This window comes from Mastigoproctus giganteus, chromosome 7 (assembly GCF_048544385.1).
Source record: "Mastigoproctus giganteus isolate SK-2022 chromosome 7, ASM4854438v1, whole genome shotgun sequence".
Classification (NCBI taxonomy): Eukaryota; Metazoa; Arthropoda; class Arachnida; order Uropygi; family Thelyphonidae; genus Mastigoproctus; species Mastigoproctus giganteus.
In genome coordinates this window covers 157910334-157930871 of record NC_143581.1, presented here as the reverse complement: position 1 = coordinate 157930871, position 20538 = coordinate 157910334, and the positions used below count along the sequence as shown (strand labels likewise).

At 35.7% G+C, this 20538-nt stretch overlaps 1 protein-coding gene across 1 annotated transcript in view; it reads left to right on the top strand.

The window, feature by feature from the left end:
• Positions 1-20538, top strand: part of LOC150083280 (murinoglobulin-1-like) — an 892685-nt gene that overhangs the window by 764695 nt on the left and 107452 nt on the right. The window contains exon 32 of the mRNA XM_090378459.1: positions 751-1203. Within this exon, the coding sequence (XP_090234585.1) occupies positions 751-1203 (453 nt within the window). The remainder of the gene's footprint in view (positions 1-750; positions 1204-20538) is intronic.

Here is a 20538-nt window from a genome sequence, read left to right as displayed (position 1 = left end):
ATGATCTGATTGGGGTGTATAAGGCTTTGCACACACCTATAGTTGTGTACAAGGGATTTTGTCATTTTTTTTTTTTTAATTTGGAAAATTAAGAATTGTAGACACACATATGCTTGTTTGTGCAAAGCTGAAAACAAAAATAGTTGCACAAACCCTGCTGTCATTTTTTTTATGTTCAATTCCAAGTATTATTATGATTATTATTATTATTATTATTATTAGCTGTACGGTACAAGGAAGCCTGCGGCTTATTCTGAACCAGCAAAAAAAAAAAAAAAAATTCTGAATTACCCCGAGAGAGAGAGAGAGAGAGTAGAAGGGAATCACCAAGAAAGAGAAGAATGATGATATCCATCTCAGGACCCTGGGTGTGCCAAGCCCATACTCACCAGATGTGAGCCCTAACATTTCATTTCCAAAACTACTCAAGTAAGACTATGTGTGTGTAATTAGGAAGGTAGAATAACAGCCATTATTCTTGGACAGGCTATTACAGTACAAGAGAAATTTCCTTGAAGGATCTGCATCACCATTGTGATGGTGATGCAGGTTTTTAACAAAAAGGTTACAATAATATTTTTAATATTTTCAGTTATTCAGTTACAATTTAATATTAATATTGTGGTTCTTAATATTTACACTTTAAAAATACATTATAAATAATGAATGACAGATATTGAAAAATATGGTATGCTTAATGAATATCTTTTTTCTTTTCTTCTTTGAAATTTTTTTTTAAATTTATTTCAGAGTTAAGTGTCTCAACAAGCTACATAATTCAATCCACTTGCCAGATTTCTCCCCTTCCAGACTTGCCAACATCTTCACCTCTGGAACTTACAAAATATTCAGATGATGACACTAAGCATATACTTCCAACTGTTAGTGGTTCTCTTGAAAGATCTGAAAAAGCCAATCTGTCAAACCCCCCTGCAGATTATCAAGCAATATCTAAAATTGATGAAGGAGATGCTCAACAAGAGGAAACTTACAAATCAGAAGATATAAATGATCGTGAAGATACCTCAAACCAAGTTGATCAGACGCAACAGGTAGATTTTCAAATTCAAGTTGTAGATAATGACTGGGATGGACCAGCAGATTTTGTTAATATAGATCATGACCTTGATTTTCCTGATGGACTTGAAGGAAACCATGCTGTTTCAATTATTCCACCATCAGAATTTTTAAGTGGACCAGCAGGTAATTAAAATATATAGCAAAAAATAGAGTTATTTCTAACAAAGAAGTGCTGTTTAATCATACATATATGGTTACATTTCATTTCACCTTAAATCCTTGAGACCATTTTGAAAAGATAATTTAAATCAATAATATATTCAATACAATGGCCACCTCCTATATTTATTTCTCTCCTCTCATTAAATAAAATTTTCAGCTTCAGGAATAGTGTAGAAAATCCTCTAAAATTGTTAGTTTTAAAATTACTCATAAATGTATTTCTTAAGTTAATATTGTAGTTATATGTCATCTCTGAACCCCACTATATATATATATATATATAGTTATGTAAAAGAATATAAGAAATAGAAAAAGAAAGAGTGGCAGAACAGATTAATGCCATCAAGTTTATGATTGTATGTTACATCTCTCTCTCTGTATATAACAATATTTTAGTTAATTATAATACCAACTAACTAAATTGGAGAATTTAGCAAAAGTGTTAAGGGTGAAAACTATACTCATTAGTTCAAAGTGCCAAGTTTAGTTAACCTAAGTTGGACTTCTTTGTTGTACCCTATAAATAAACACATATAATAAAATAAAATGAAATAGCAAAATTAAAATGATAATATAGCTAATTATAGATATATTCGAGGGAGATTGAGGTCTATTACTAACCTTAATCCTCTTCATATTCGCCTTAATTTTAGGCATAAGCCTTCCTTTTCACTACATAAATAAATAAATAGTTGGTACTCATATATATTATTCATTATTCACTTCCATTATCATTAATTTTCACTGCTATCTGTCGGGCTAGCAGTTATTCTGCCAGTTTTCTGCTAAATTTAAGGTATATTAAAGTAATTAAGCCAATTTGATTATATATTCACAGTAAATTCTCAGTATATTTGAACATTGAAAAACTGACAAATGGCAAACAGAAACAGATAGCCTCGGCTAATTATTGATGGGATATATTGAGTGGAGCTAGCCCTTGTTAACATTCCATTCAATGTATCCATATATCTATAATTAGCTATATTATCATTTTAATTTTGCTATTTCATTTTATTTTTATTTTATTTTATTATATGTGTTTATTTATAGGGTACAACAAAGAAGTCCAACTTAGGTTAACTAACCTTGGCACTTTGAACAAACGAGTATAGTTTTCACCCCTAATACTTTTGCTAAATTCTCCAGTTTATCTAGTTGGTATTATAATTAACTAAAATATTGTTTTATATATATATATATATATATATATATATGTATGTATGTATGTATGTTTTGTTTGTTTGTTTATTTATTTGTCATTTGGTTTTTAGGAGCATTAGCAACTAAGGCTACATTGCTCTGGGAATATGTGGTGGTTATTCCCGGAGCAATTTGGTGGTCGCGGGCTCGAACCCCAGTCTAATCAAGAAGTGTGTGCTACGCACTGCTGCTCCTGCCCACCTGGCTACGGAGGCGCCATATATATACACATGCACACGTGCGCGCGCACACACACACACAGTATATATTGTGTATTATAGTTATAAGTCATTGTCTGGCCGTTTAGCTAACAGGAGGCAAAATTTCTAATATAGTTACTTTTCTAATTTCACTTCCCATTAGCTAAACATCCAGACAATGACTTATAACTATAATACACAATATATACACAAAATATAAAAATATGTATATGTGCTCACCACTTTATTATTATTAGCCATATGGCACTACAAGGAAGCCAAAGGCGTTTGCTGTACCAGCAAACGCCTTTGGTTTCACTCTCACTTTCTGAGAGTGAAACCAAAGAGAATGAGAGAACATACATATAAAGCAATAAAAGAAAAGAAAAAGAAAGTGAAGGAGACAGAGAGTGATAGAAGGGGATAGAAGAAAACAGATAAGATATACATAATAAAAAATAAATAATTTCAAAATTGATAAAATAAGGATGTTGTCACGCAACTTACAAAATTGGCCTCTTATCATGTGTCAATGGCCAGGATTGCAAGCATAATAACATGTGTTGTGATTTTGCTTGCAAAAATTGCAATATATGTTGCAACAACAACAAATTACAAGCAAAAAATTGCAATATGTGTTGCTATTTTGCTTGCAATCCTGGCCTAGACACCTGATGAGAGGCCTGTTTTGTAAGTTGTGTGACAACATCCTTATTTTGTCAATTTTGTAATTATTTATTTCTTATTATGCATATTTTATTTGTTGTCAACTATCTCCCCTTCTGTCCCCTTCTATCAATCTCTAGACTACTTCCCAATTTTTCTACCTTTTTATTTCCACTTTCTTGTTATTCTATTTAGCATATATATATATATATATATATATATATATATATATATACAGTCAAACCTCTATATAACGAAATAAATTGTTCGTATAAAAAATTGGTTAAACAGAAATTTCATTATAAAGAAATATGACCTTTTCAACAATGAAAAATACTGTTATTCAACATTCAGAAATACAGTCAAAAATGAAAAATAAATCAGAAATAAGTGGGAATGAATAAATTTTCTAACATTTTAAAACAATTAATTTATTGATACATACATATTAAGAAATTACTACTCACATGATGCACACAATATATTAGTACACTTTTTTAAATTATTTCATTTTTTATTTTTTATTCAAGAGGGCACTAAAAATTTTTTCCGATATTCTTTTCTGATTGGTTAATGCTTATCAGTATTCAACATTTAGGGTGTCAAATTTTATTTTGCTTACTGGCGGAACATAGGAACACAGTGCTACTGCATCATTCATAAGAATGTTTGCATTTGTTTAAACACTCAAATATATTTTCTGGCACATTCCCTTCACATTGAAGGCCTCGACACAAAGTTTCAAATGCTGCCAACATTTCACATTTGGAAGGTTTAATATTGCCTTTGTTGCCCTCATTTTCATCCAACTCTTAGTCAATATTGTGACTAGTTCCTTATATACTCTCCAAAATGTTGGTGTCACTTGGATATTCATCTACTCTGACATCATTATCAAGAACAATTTCTCCACTGATCAAACTTGGAGTTCTTCCAAAGATTGCTCAATGTCTTGTTGTAGTTCACCCCTCTCATCGCTGTTGATTGGCTTTTCGCAAAAAAAAATCTTAATCATTGTCTGTCACATCTTGCATCCACAATTTCACCAACTCTAATATGATATGCATATCCAAAAATCTAAAACAGAATCTATAGGTTGGATGGTTTCTATTCTCAGTATAATATTTTTCAGTATGTGCTTTTGGAAGTTCATTTACAAATTCTTGAAAATGTCTTGGTCCATTGGCAGCAGTTTAGATGAGGTATTTGGAGGGAAGAAAACAAGCTTCACACCTGTAAGTTTCGAAATTAACAAGTGAAGGTGGGTAGGGCAGTTGTCAACAGTCAGTGCGATTTTTCTGTTTTCTTTCATCTTTCTATTGAAATTTAAAATCCACTGTTCAAAAATTTCACTTGTCATCCAAGCTTTTTGTTGTAGCTGTAGTCCAACTCTAAGGACTTTACTCCTTTGAAACAACAGGGTTATTTACTTTTGCCTATTACCAATAGCTTCAGCTTTTAATTACCAGCCATATTTGAACCAACCAAGACTGTAATTCTCTCCTTACTGTTTTTACCACTAACTAAACATTTAAAAAATAGACCTGTTTCATCAACGCTGAATATGTCTTTGGGCTCATAGTCCTCCACAACTTTTTTCAAAACTGTTTCTTTCCAATGGGTACAGTCTTCTTCAATTACAACCCCACTTTCACAAGAAATAACTTTTTCGAGTAAGCCATGCCGCTTTTAAAATTTGTCCAGCCAGCCAGAACTGGCTTGGAATATTTTATACCCCAGAAAAGAGGCATATTCCATAGCCTTTTCTGGAATAATTGAAACAGCAAGTTTCAATTATTCCACCACCAGAAGTTTTAAGTGGACCAGCAGGTAATTGAAATATATAGCAAAAAATATATATATATATATATATTTTTTTTATTTTTTTTTCTCTAACAAAGAAGTGCTGTTTAATCGTATCTGGTTACATTTCATTCCACCTTAAATCCTTGAGGTCATTTTAAAAAGATAATTTAAATCAATAATATGTTCAGGAGGCATGGGGGGGATGGCCACCTGTTCCTTATACTTATTTCTCTGAATAATAATGTTTTCATAACTTAAAGAATAGTATAGAAAATCTGAAATTGTCAGTTTTAAAATGACTAAGAAATGCATTTTGTTAGGTTAATATTGTAGTTATGTATAATTCTGTAAATATATATATATATATATATATATATATATGTAAATTTTACATGTGGTGGTCACGATATATGTGTTTGTGTGTCTGTGTATACACACACACACATATATATATATATAATTTTTTATGAAATAATAATGGAAAAGTAGGAAAAGTGTCCCAGATCAAATCATTGCCATCAAATTATTGATTTAACATTACATTAGTCTGTAAAATAATTACTACAGTAAGAGTAAAATAATTACTACAGCCAAAAGAGCAGATGTATGATAAAACTTCAGCATGATAATTTAGAATAAAATTATAAAAGTGTACAAAGTGAGCCATTAGGTCAAAAGAAGTGATAGTGGCTAAGATAGCCTGAGTTGGTTTAATGCATTATACCCTATAAATAAACAAATAATTAATCATAAAATAAAAAATAAAATAATGATAATGAGGCTAATTATTGATAATATTATTATTTTTTATTATTATTATTATTATTAGCTATATGGTGCAAGGAAGCCTGAGGCTTATGCTGCACCAGCCAAAAAAAAATTCCTGAGTTACCCTAAGAGAGAGAGAGAGAGAGAGAGAGAGAGAGAGAGAGAGAGAGAGTCAGAAGTAGAAGGGAATCACCAAGAAAGAGAAGAATGATGATATCCAGCTCAACCCTGGGTGTGCCAAGCCCATACTCACTAGATGTGAGCCCCTGGTACATTGGCAAGAACCAGCACCATTCAATATATCCAATCAGTAATTAGCAAGCTGTCTGTTTCTGTTTGTTATTTGCTCGGTAATTAGCAAGTTAACTATTTCTGTTTGTTTAGCTAGGTCCAAATGATCAAAATTATGAGAATTATCAGCAATCTATATTGAAATATAACAGCAAACTGGCAGAATAATATCTAGCCCAACAGATAGCAGTGAAACAAATAATACATAATACAGAAAGTGAGTGCCAACAATAAATTTCATGTGGGGTGTGAAGTATTTGAGCTATATACCTGTGAAAAAAATTTTTGTTATTTACCTGTGAAAAAGAAAGGCTTATGCTGAATTAAGGTGAAAAGGAAGTAAGAGTAAAGAAAGCAATAGCACCTCAATTTCCCTTGAATTACTCTAATAGATCTTGAGGTATAAAATTTAGAGTTAACAAGCAAAAAAGCAAAGAAAATAGCTTCTAATAAAGGTACATCGGATATACAGGGAGCATAACTGCCCTTCCTTTTAGTAGGGATCCTGGTATTTCAGTAGGAAGTTAAAATAATATACATAAGACAAAGCTAGATTGTAATAAAGAAATAATGCAGTAATGAAATACCAGTTGTAGAATATTTAAGAAATAATGAAATACCAGTTGTAGTGTATTAAAGAAATAATGAAACACCAGGTGTATTATATTAGAGAAATAATGAATTACCAATTGTAAGAATATTATAGAATATTATACTTGTTGCTAAAATGCCAGATATGAGGATAATTACAAATAAAATACAAGTATAATATTCTTACAACTGGTATTTCATTATTACTCTGTTTATATATGCGTTGACTACCATAGTTAGCACGTGGCATAAGAGATCTGCCATATTTTCAGTAATTCAGAAAGAATCAGAAAATAGTCTGTTACATTGTAGTTAATGATGTTATTTTTCATTTCAAGTGCTTATAGCAGCAATATTCTATGACATATGTATTCTCTTATTACAGAGATACTGAAGATACCTTCATAATCCACATTATCGCTCTGTCTGAAGTAGTTTTGCATAGCCAGTTTTATATATATATATATACACACACACTGTGTCAATTCTGTGTTTTATGTTGTTTATACTGTATGACTGGCTTCTTAGCAACTAGCCAGCAGTCAAGGTATTACAGCATTACTCACTAGATGTGAGCCACTGAGGTTAACAATTAGTGTCTTTACATTATCATGTAATCTTCCACTTTCACTGGACTGCCTTTCTACCCACTTTTCATATTCCTTACAACAAAAATTTGAATGAACAGCCAACTGTTCTCTCACATATTCATGCATTGTAATATTCCATGACACATGAACTGACCAAAAGTAAATCACAGTTATCAGAGGCGGATTTAACGGCAGGCGCACCGGGCGCACGCCCTGGGCCCCGACTTCTGAAGGGCCCACGCAAAACCCCAACAAATTAGTTGAACATATTAGTTCAACTATTAGTTCAAAACTTTGTGATTATTATTATGCTATTATTAATTATATTATACATATATTATATTCAAATTTTATTGGAAATAAAACATTAATAGTACATAATATTTTTTACTTATTTAAAAAAATGGTTAACATGTATTTTCTTCTGCGCCCGGGGCTTCAACCGACTTTATCCGCTCCTGACAGTTATAGTTTCCTCAGTGACAGATGATTTTTTTTTTTTTCCCAAAAAATATGCTATTGTAAACATTTTCCTAAAACAATTCTCCACAAGCCCATCTTCAGCTCAATCCCTTGTCTGCATGAACTAAAAGTCATTGGCTGGTTACAAGTTACACATTCAGTCACATTCCTAATCAGCCTCCACCATGCCATCCACTGTAAATAACCTTTAGGGGTCTATTTCTGAAAAAAGTGTTCTTGGCTGCAATTGTTCTTCATTGATCAGTTGCACACTAAATATTTCATCAACATTAAAAATTGTAGTCATTTTGCTTGTTCACCCTGCCATGATACAAAACTTTCCATTCCTTTTGGTTTTAAATAATACAGCAGAATCTCCTTAATACAAACTCAGTTTATCCAAATTCTCATTTGTGCAAAGTGCATATTGTTCCTCTGCAAAACACTAGCCTTTTTTTATGACATATTTATTTATTGAAAAATTCAGTTAATATATATTAAAAAGTCCATTTTTACCTCTAAGAAATACATAATGTCATTTTGTATGGGTGATACTTAGGTCAACACAGTTGTTCTATCATTGCACCATGACCAGCATGCATGTGACCACCCGCTTCTACAGTTCCCAAAAGATAGCACTGAACTGTTAATTTACTTCTATGTAAACACAGCCAGTTTACATAAAAGTAAATTAAATACATTCTCAAAAATATCAATTGCAGTTCAGTTACAACTGTTGCTCCAATTTTATTCAAAAGGTCTTTTGTTGTAATCTATTTTTTGTGCCATTTTTAAAAGGATCTGAGTTGACATCATTTTGAAGCTAACATCTTTAAATTAATTTAAAGTGTATTTATCAAGAGTAATACTCTTTATTTGATTATCAGCAGTGATTCTTCATGCATTAAGAATCTGCAGATAAACGAACCACTAGGTGGCAGTGATCACAGTGTGCTGAAGTGGGATTTACTCAAAGAGGTAACTACCATTAGGGGTAAAGGGAAGGGTTATTGCTTCCGTAAAGGCGACTACGATGGACTGAGACAGTATTTAAATTCTATACAGTGGGACCAACTGATGATGTTACCAACAGCAAATTCAAAATGGGAAGCATTCAAAGAACTTATCTTGGAAACTACTAGGCTTTACATACCAACTAAGAAATATTGTTCAAGGTTTAGGCCAAAATGGATGTCAGATGAACTAATGAGGCATATGGCAGAGAAGAAAAATGCATGGGATACTTACAAATTAACACATGACACAGAAGCCTATGATAGATACAAGTTGATATGCAACCAAGTTACAATGGAGGTTAGGCAGGCAAAGGCAGATTACGAGAAATCCTTGACAAGGGATGCAAAGAAAAACAGCAAAGAGTTCTTTACTTATGTTAACTCTAGAAGGAAAGGGATGAATCAGATTGGTCCACTTGATATTGATGGGTCAAGTGTTGATGATCCTGCTCAGGTAGCTAACAAACTAAATGAATATTTTGCATCGACATTCACACATGAGGAGTTATTCAGCAAGGGGAATGCCAGAGGTGTATTCAACTCTAGCAGTAAGCTACAGAATCTTGAAATAACTGGGAGTAAAGTGGAGGAGAAACTGTTGAAGATAAACACAAGAAAGGCACCCGGGGTGGAAGGGATCTATCCAGTTATATTAAAGGAGGCAGCAAAGGAAGTAAGCAAACCCTTAGCCATAATTATGAGAGCTTCCTTGGACTCAGGGGAGGTACCCATAGACTGGAAATGTGCAAATGTGACCCCAATATACAAAGGAGGATCAAAGGCTGACACAAGTAATTATAGACCTGTGAGCTTAACTTCTGTTCCAAGAAAATTAATGGAGGCACTGGTTAAAGAAGCACTGCAGGATCATTTAGACAAGACTTCAGTTATAGCTCAGACACAGCATGGTTTTGTTAAGGGGAAGTCTTGCCTGACCAACTTGATTGGATATTATGATGCAGTCACAAAAGAACTGGATGCAGGGAATAACTTTGATATTATATACTTGGATCTTAGAAAGGCTTTTGATACTGTTGCACATGGAAGACTGCTACACAAATTGGAGCAGTGTGACATTGGAGGCAAATTGCTGCTATGGATAAAGGGGTGGTTGAGGGGGAGAAGACAGAGAGTGGTAATCAATGGACACTGCTCATCGTGGACTAATGTTATTAGTGGAGTCCCTCAGGGCTCAGTGTTGGGTCCATTATTGTTTTCTGTATTTATAAATGATATTGATGATGGTATATCAAGCTTAATGTCCAAGTTTGCAGATAATACAAAGGTTGGCAGGGTTGTCAAGGACACCACTGACACTATGCTGCTGCAACAGGATCTGGAAAGGTTGAGCAGATGGGCTGAGAGGTGGCAAATGAAGTTTAACATTGACAAGTGTAAAGTACTACACATGGGAAACAGCAACCCCAGAGCAACGTATCAACTCTGTGGTACTACACTGACAGTGGTAGAGAATGAAAGGGACTTGGGGGTGGTTGTGCAGGCAGATATGAAGTTCTCTGAGCAGTGCAGACGGGCTGCAAGAGTAGCTCATGGAGTATTGTCAATGATATACAGGAATTTTTCCAGCAGGGATAAGGAGGTGATTATTCCATTGTATAAGGCAATGGTCAGGCCACAGCTAGAGTACTGTATACAGGTCTGGAGGCCTCATTTCAAGAAGGATGTAGAGCTGCTGGAACGAGTACAGAGAAGGGCAACAAGATTAGTGAATGGAACAAAGGGGTGCTCTTACGAAGAAAGGCTTAAGTTTTGCAAATTATAGTGTCTGGAGACTAGGCACCAGCGAGGTGATCTGATAGAGGTGTATAAAGCCTTGAATGGTTTAAGCATGCTCAATGCTGATGGGATTCTTCCTCTAGCTCAGAAAAATCACCTGAGAGGGCATAAATTCAAATTGAGGAAAGACAGATGTAGGATAGACGTGAGGAAATTTGCCTTTAGCCAGCGGGTGGTTGGTTGGTGGAACAGACTTCCATCCCTTGTGGTGGTGGTTGATAGCCTAAATAAGTTTAAGGCTCAGCTGGACAGGTATTTGGAATGAACAGAGGGGTGAAGTGGAAGTGGGTTTTTTTTTTTTTTTTTTTTTTTGGCTGATGCTGCATAAGCTTGCTTTCTTGCATCAAATGCCTCTACTAATGCTAATGCTATATTAAATCTCATCTATAAGTTATGACAACAAAGCATAAATGGAGATACTGTGTCCACTTGTGATTGGTAAATTTTCCAAGCCAAGAATTTTTAAAGGAGTTAACCAACTTCTGTGCAGTTATGAAGTCAATCAGAGTGCTTGGCTTACAGTAAAAATTTTTGGCCTTGGATATCAAGAGTGGAAAGAATAATGGCTTCAGAAAAAAGCAACACCAACACTTTAATAATAGCAGACTGTTGTACAATGCATTCTCTGAGGCACTTAAGTTGATGAATATACAGCTATTGTTTTTACCTTCCAGTACCAGCAGTTTTAAAGCTGCTAAGTCAAGGTATTACAGCATTTATAACCTCATGAATGCATATAGAGCCTGCTTCATAAAGTTCTTAATACACAATAGAAGGAAAGAACAATTTGCAGCCAAAGGGAATAGTAGTAGTAATGGCAAATTATGCAAGAAAGCAAGCTTATATAGCATCGACCAAAAAAAAAGAAAAAAAAACATTTCACCCATCATACCCTCCAAGAATTTATCTAGTTCTCTCTTGAATTTATTCAACCTATCCACTTTCACAACAACTGAATGAAGCCTGTTCCAACAATCAACCACCTGCTGGGTAAAGGCAAACTTCCACACATCTATCCTGCAACCATCCTTCTTCAACTTGAATTTATCCCCCCCCCCTCATGTGTGTGGTCCCAGCAACTGAAAGAATACCATAACATTCAGCTTACTCAATCCATTCAAGGCTTTAAACACATCAATCAGATTTTCCAGCAAATGCCTGGTCTTGAAACACTGCAATTTGCAGAACTGAGGCCTTTCCAGGTAAGTGCATTCCAGCAGATCTTCATCCTCCCTAAAGTGAGGCCTCCACACCTGTATACAGTACTCAAGATGTGGCCTACTATGGTCTTATACAAAGGGATAATCACCCCCTTATACCTGCTAGCAAAGTCTCTGTATATAATTGACAAAACCCAATGAGCTGTCCTGGCAGCTTGTCTGCATGGCTCAGAGAATTTCATGACTGTATAATTACCCTAGATCTTTTTCATTCTCTACTACCCTAAGTGTAGTACCACACAGTTTGTAAGTTATTCTGGGATTACTGCTACCCATGTGCAGTACCTTACATTTGTCAATGTTAAACTTCAACTGCCATTTCTCAGTCCATCCACCCAATTTTCCTAGATCTTGTTGCAATAGCTCACCCTGATGACTGTCGTTAACCGCCCTGCCAACCTTTATACCTTCATCAATATCATTGATAAAAGTGAAAAAAACAATAGACCCAGCACCGAAACCTGGGGAACTCCACTAATAACTTCAGTCCATGAAGAACAGTGCCCACAGATAACCACTCTGTCTTCTTCCACTTAACCATCCCTTTATCCATAGCAATAACTTGCCCTTAATTCCTCATTGCTCTAGTTTGTACAGCTGTCTTTTATGTGCAACAGTACCAAAAGACAGCTGTAAAAACTAGAGCAAAGCTCCTTTGCTACCTACCATAATATAATTGGATAGATTCCATCTTCTCCAGGTGTTTTTTTTTTTTTTCCATCCTCAACAGTTTCTCCTCCACTTTCCCTTCAGTTATCATAAAGTCATTTAGCGCCTTGTTAGAGTTTGACAAACTTCTGGCATCTCCTTCCCTAAAGAATTCCTCATCTGTGAATGTAGATGCAAAATACCTGTTCAATTTGGCCACAACCTGAGCAGGGTCAGTGCAACAGTTAACCCATAGACATAAAGTGGCCCAATATGATTCCATCCTTCCATCTACTGTTAATATAAGTATAGATGTCTTTGCTGTTTTTCTTTGCCACAGGCTTTTCATAATCTACCTTAGTCAAGTTACAAAGTATATTACGCAAGATACTTTGTGACTTGATTACAGATTAATTTATATACATCCCATGCACTTTTCTTCTCTGCCACATGTCTCAATAGTTCCTCTGACATCCATCTAGGTCTAAGCCAAGGATGATATTTCTTTGTTGGTAGTAGCTTCTTTGATTTCTTCCCATTTAGAAATTGCTGTTGGTGACATCATCAGTTGGCCCACTGCACACAATTTAAAAACTGAGACCTCTGTAGTCACCGTTATGAAAGCAAAAGCTGTTCCCTCTCTGACATTAGCTATATCTTTAATTAAATTCCACATTGTACACTGTGATCAATGCCACCCAGCAGGTCTTTTACCTGCAGATTTATAATGCATGAAGAATCACTGCTGATAACCACATCAGGAGTATTTCTTCCTCTTTTTTTCTTTCTAAGATCCTGCTGTAGAAAACAGCCATCCAAGAAATTCACAAAAGTCTTGCTAGTGTATGAGTGACTGAACCACAAATTCAAATCAATATCTGGAAACTTAAAATCCCCCATTATGAGACATTCTGATTTGCTGGCACACTCTGTTTCCCTGTATAACTATTTGGTATACTCATCACAGTTATTAGGCCTAAAACACAGTCCTACTCTCAGTTTTGTTTTCCCAGTGCTTATATCACACCAAACTGACTCAACATTGCACTCATCACTCAAATCAACTGGATGCACTGCCTTAGATTTAATATTCTTCATAACTTAGTGCATAATCCCTCCACTTCTTTTTTCTTGTCTGTCCTTTGTACACATTGTACTCCCTATATTAAAATTCAGCATCACTTATTTCTGAATGACATCACATCTCCATTATTCCTACAATGTCTGCATTCAACGACTTAATCAGTACTTCAAATTCATCAAATTTATTTACAATGCTCCTAGCATTAGTTACCCGACACAGCATTAGTTACTCGACCTAGCATTAGTTACCCGACAATTATTCTTAGTTACCCAACACAGCCCATGTATTCTTTGTTCTATGATGACCCAAGCAGGGCCTGAAATCCCAGACACCTTGCTTTCCAGGCTGCTGCATTTACCAATAGCAGCAATGCGAGGACCACTTTTACCCCTACCTGCTGCTCCCTAAACTATTAGTCTGTGTATCCTACCAAGCTAGTTTTCTGACCCACCTATCATTGCGTCAAGATCATCAGCAAATATTCTTGCATCTATTCTATTCAAGTTTATCCCATCCCTGTAAAAGCAGTCACTCCTGTTAACATGCACAGACAAAATTCTACCCCATGACCGACCTTTGCATATTCTCTCCAGGGCCAAATCAATTGACAAGGCTCTCAATATATACTCCTGCCTATCATGATTGAGCAGAATTGCAGACACTTTCAAATTCAATCATAACTCGCAACTTCTTCACAACATTGCCCTGTACTTGTTAAGTAAGTCCTCAGATCTCTTACTCTTAATATCATTAGTGCCAACATGTACAACAATATCACCTTTTGTGGCCTTAAAAGATGATATCTGCTCTACAGATATCATCTTTTAAGGCCACATCATTTACTTTTGTCCCTGACAGACCACTATGGTCCTATTCCCCCCCCCCATTTTAATTCCTTCGTCTACTGTACTCTTCAAACTCTCATAAACATCCATCACAACGCTGAGTTGGAACCTAATTTCTACACCTAGCACACAAAGACATCCTCCTTGGCTGGATAATGTCCTGTTCCAGTAACGTCTGCAAACGTGAATATCTTGGATGCTATCTGAAATATTGTTATTGCTTGAGGCGGTATGGCATCAAGTGTTATTATTAACTATTTTCAAAAAGAGTATCTTTGTAGAGAATATCATTGAAAAACATCATCCAGAAATTGAATGTGATAACAATGTTAAGAAATGGGGGATTTTGAAGGACCATATGGATTTTGTTGATAAATTTGAGGAGTTTGTTACGGTGAATGATGAAGTTGCTCAACAGTAATACCAACACCAGAAGAGCTGTGGGGTACCAAACATATACAGTGGTGACCACATAATTTACTTCAAAGTGATACTCCATCATTATTTTGTAATGTTACAGTGATATAGTAATAGTAAGAAAGGCATGTGATGCAAGAAAGCAAGTGTATGAGCTTATGTTGCATCGGCCAAAAAAAAAAAAAAAATTCACACAACCATTCCTTCTAATGTTTGTCCAGTTCCTCCTTGAATTTATTTAAACTATCAACTTAAATATAAACTTCCACAACAACAACAGGTGGAAGTTTGTTCCAACAATTAACCACCTGCTGGCTAAAGGCAAATTTCTGCACATCTATTCTACAATAGATGTGCAGAATGTCTTTCCTCAATTCGAATTTATGCCCCCTTAGGTTCATAATCTGAGCAAGTGGAAGAATCCCATCAGAATTCAGAGTGCTCAACTCATTCAAGGCCTTATACACCTCAATCAGATCAACTCGCAAGTGCCTAGTCTCCAGCTGCTGCAATTTGCAGAACTTAAGCCTCTCGCGGTAAGAGGATCCCTTCATTCCCCTCACCAATCTTGTTGTCCTTCTCTATACACGCTCAAGCAAATCTACATCTTTCCTAAAATGAGGCCTCCAGTCCTGTATGTAGTACTCAAGGCGTGGCCTGACCATTGCCTTATACAAAGGGATAACACCTCCTTTTCCCTGCTAGCAAAATTCCTGTACATCATTGACAAAACCCCATGACCTGCTCTTGAAACCTGTCTGCATTATTCAGAAAACTTTATATCTGAGTGCACAATTACTCCCAGGTTTTTTCATTTTCTACCAGCCTAAGTGTAGTACCACACAGTTGGTATGTTCCTCAGGGGTTACTTCTACATATGCAGTACTTTGCATTTGTCAATGTTAAACTTCAGTTGCCACTTCTCAACCCATCTGCGCAAATTTTCAAGATCCTGTTGCAGTAGCACACTGCCATTACTGTCATTAACAACCCTGCCAACCTCTGTATCATCTGCAAACTTCGACACCAAGCCTTCATCAATATCATTCATAAATATACAAAACAACAGTGGGCCCAACACTGAACCCTGTGGAACTCCACTAATAACATTAGTCCACAAAGAGCAGTGCCCATTGATTACCACCCTTTGTCTTCTCCCACTCAACCACCCTTTTATCCATTGTAGCATACTCGTCACCCTTAATACCATTCTGCTCCAATTTGTACAGTAATCTTCCATGTGCAACAGTGTCAAAAACTTTACTGAAATCCAAGTATATGATATCAAAATTATTTTTTGCATCCAGTTCCTTTGTAACCACATCATAGTATCCAATCAAATTTGTTAGACAAGACTTTCCCTTTACAAACCCAAACTGTGTCTGAATTATTGCTGCAGTCTTGTCTAGATAATCCTGCAATGCATCTTTAACCAGTGACTCCATTATTTTACCCGGAACAGAAGTTAAACTAACTGGTCTGTAATTACTCGTGTGACCCTTCGATCCCCCTTTGTGATATAGGGATACATTGGCACATCCCCAGTCCTCTGAGTCCAAGGATGCTCTCATAATTATGGCTAAGAGTTTTCTTTGTTCCTTTGCCGCCTCCTTTAATATAATTGGATAGATCCCATCCACCCCAGGTGCCTTTCTTATGTTTAACTTCAACAATTTTTCCTCCACTTTGCCCTCAGTTATTACAAAATCATTAAGCACTCTGCTACAATTTGATAACCTTCTGGCATTTTCCTTCCTTATCTCCTCATGTTTGAATGTAGATGCAAAATACTCATTCAGTTTGTTTGCTATCTGAGCAGGATCATCAACAGTCAAACCATCGATATCAAGTGGACCAATCTGATTTATCCTCTTTCTTTTAGAGTTTATATAAGTAAAGATATCCTTGCTGTTTTTCTTGGCATCCTTTGCCAAAGATTTTTTGTAATCTGCCTGTGCTTGCCTAATCTCCTTTGTGACTTGATTACAAACTAGCTTATATCTGTCATAGATTGTCGCCTGATAATTTATATGCATCCTATGCATTTTTCTTCTCTGCCGTGAGTCTCATTAGTTCATTTGACAACCATTTAGGCCTGAACCTTGAACAATATTTCTTAATAGGTATGAAACATATAGTAGCTTCCACGATTAATTCCTTGAATGCTTCCCACTTTGAATTTGCTGTTGGTAACATCATCAGTTGGTCCCACTGTACAGAATTTAAAAACTGTCCGAGACCACGCTAGTCACCTTTATGGAAGCAACAACCCTTTCCTTTAGCCCTGATGGTAATTATACCTTTAAGTAAATCCCAGATCAGTACACTGTGATCATTGCCATCTAGTGATTCCTTTATCTGCAAATTATTAATACACGAATGATCACTGCTGATAACCAGATCCAGAGTTTACCCTCTCTGTTTGCCTCTTGAACATGCTGCAGCAGAAAACAGTCATCCAATAAATCCACAAAAGCCTTGCTAGTGTGTGAGTGACCAACTAACAAGTTCCAGTCAATATCTGGGAAGTTAAAATCCTCCATTATAAGACATTCTGATTTACTAGCCCACTCTATTTCTCTGTACAATTGTTCGTTGTACTCATTCGAGTCATTAGATATTGCATCATCTTGTTTATAAAAGCATTCACCTACTACTATCTGTCTTCACTTCCTATTCAACAGCAGTACAGCATACACTCAGTAATTCCAAGGCATAAAAACTTAAATACTGCACTTGATAGAGAGGGCTTTTCTAGTAGATGTATATCTGCAAAAGTTGGTTGTAACAAGTCTACCATGTTAAGTTTACTTAAAAAGAAATGTGAAACTGGACACCATCAACTTTGTGTTCTCTGTTCTCCTGTTTCAAATCTTCTTCTCTGTTTCTGTCTGGTTCTTTTTTTCCATTTTTCCATTTCAGTCTGGTCTGGAATCAGACTGAAATGGAAAAATACTGCAGGACGGGACAGAGTTTCAAAGCATCTGTCTCTATGATCATTGTGCAAGTTCCACAGACCTAAAATCCATGTAGAAGCTACATACATGCAAGTGATAGAACTGTCTAATGAAAAGATTTATTGTTATGGGCATACATGTAAAATTTTTCACTGATTTCAGTAAAGATATATATATATATATATATGTATGAGCAGTCTGAAAGCATATCGACCTCATAAGAAACCTTTTTGACAAAATCCATGAGTAAAAAATTACTAACGTAGGCTAAAGAACATGCTAATAAGACATTTGAGCAATAGGAATCTGTAATATTCTCTGATGAATCTAAATTCAACCTCACCAAATCGGATTGTAAATGCTGCATTCATTGTAGAACTAACAAAATTTATCTCCCTGAAGTCTGTCTTCCTGTTTTCATTGGGCTAAATTGTTTGAGAATGCATAAAGAGCAAGGGAGTGAGCAGGATAGTAACTGGACTGCTAATAGTCACTGCTACACAAAAAATTTAATGGAGAGCCTTCTATCCATCATCAGCAGTAGACCTCTTTCAAGGAACAAAAAATTGCATTTTCCAACATGATTCACCTTGCCACACTACATACTAGTTTAGTACAACATTACACAATTATTTAATACAATTTATAATATGCTAATTTTATCTTGTTTCAAACACTAACTGTTTTATAATTTGTTTTATGTTTGGTACCATGAACTAAACAGTGTTTATATCAAGAATCTGATACACTCCATGCCAGGATACATTAAAAATTTTTTTTCTTACAAGTAGTAGTAGTGCAGAGGAAAAACAATAAAAGCTGATGTTTATTTAGAGGTGATATAAAAAGGTATATGAATAAAATGGCTAACCTGTCAGAATTCCAAAGAGGTCAAATCGTTGGTGCACATTTAACAGTGACATTGGTGACTAAAAATGATTTTTTAATATATCCCGAGCTATATTGAAAGTGATTTCTGTATTTATGAAAACAAAATCTGATAAGATAAATTGTGTCAGAAAATCAAAATGACTGAAAGAGACTGATGATAAAAAGGATTGTAGCCTGAAAACATAAAACTACTTCCTCCAAAATAACTGCAGAATTTAATGTGTCTCAGCATCCAGTTCCTAGCAAAACAGTTTGGCAAGAATCTCATAAAGGTAAAAATTTATGGCAGGGCTGATATTATCAAGCCACTCTCTGATGGTAAGGCTAGAAAGAGGATGCAATGGTGTAAGGAGCAGAAAAACTGGAGGCAATGATTGCAAACATGTCATATTTTAAGATGAATCATTATGCACACTTTTTTGGCAACATCTGGGAGAGTTTAAGTTTGGCAAATGACTAAGAAGTGCATCATCCTGTCTTGTGCCGACAATCAAAAATGGAGGACATCAACAATGGTTTGGGCAGCAATATCTTCTTATTCTTTAAGTCCAATCATCACCTTGAATAGGCAAATAATTGCCACTGATTACCATGATATTGTGAATGACCAGGTTCACCCCATGGTGCAAACATTATTTCCCAAAACTATACCATGTTTCAAGATAATGATGCTCCAATACACACAGCCAGATGTATGTATTGGAGCATATCAGCTTCAGTTTGAGGAGCTGAAGCTAAGGATCTCCCGTGGCCTGTACAATCACCAGACTTAAACATTAGTGAGCCATTATGGGCATATTTGGAGAAGAGAGTGAGAAGCAGATTTCCTCCACCTTCATCACTGAAGGAGCTTGAAACATTTCTACGAAGAATGGTCCACTATTCCTCTTAAGATAGTTCAAGATTTATTGGAATCAGTTCCCCGTAGAATACAAGCTGTTTTTGGCCCACCACCATATTAGTGCATACTTATAACAGGTGTTTCCATTACTTTATCAGTGAGAACAGAAAAGTGCTTTTTTTCTTTTCTTTAATATACACTGGTGTTCAAAGAAAGTGCCTGACCCCTTAAAATTGTAATTGTTGTCCGAATAGCGTAAGTATATGGCAATATTTCTTGCAGATTGCATCAAATAAGATTGACACGTGTAAGTGATGATGTAATATTGCATCAGCTGTTACTTTCAGCTATATAAACACACTCTGCAAGAATTGCAGTCATTCCTTGCTTGTGTCAGGATGGCATGTTATGTGCAGTTGACACCACGAAGAAAGAGTGCTTTGTTGCTTTATGTGAGGGAGGATGTTGTTCACATCATATTGCTTATAGAGTGTCTTGTAATCAGTTGACAGTGAGTAGATTTCTTTCCAAACTCAAGAATACTCATTCTGCTGATAGGGAAAAAAAAGGAACCGGAAACAAATGAGCCTCTATGCCAAAACAGGACCACATTTTGAAGCGCTTACACCTTAAAAACCATAAAGCTTCTTCGTCTGTGCTGAAAAGAGAATGGGAAGAACATACAGGAGTGGTAGCAAGTGCAGTAATAGTCAGAAGACACCTCTTCAAAAATGAACTTGTAGCCCGTCGTCCTAAGAAGAAGAAGAAGCCCCTCCTCACACAAAAAATGAAAAAGGCCCAATTAATTTGGTGTAAGGATAATGTCAAATGGACCCCCAAGCAGTGGAAGTCAGTTATTTTCTCGGATGAGAAGAAAATCAACCTACATGGCTCTAATGGGAGACAAATGATTTACCATAGACGAGTTGAAGAATACCATCCAGACTTTTTGGTGTCTACAGTGAAATTCTCTACCAGCCAAATGATATGGGGGGGGGGGGCA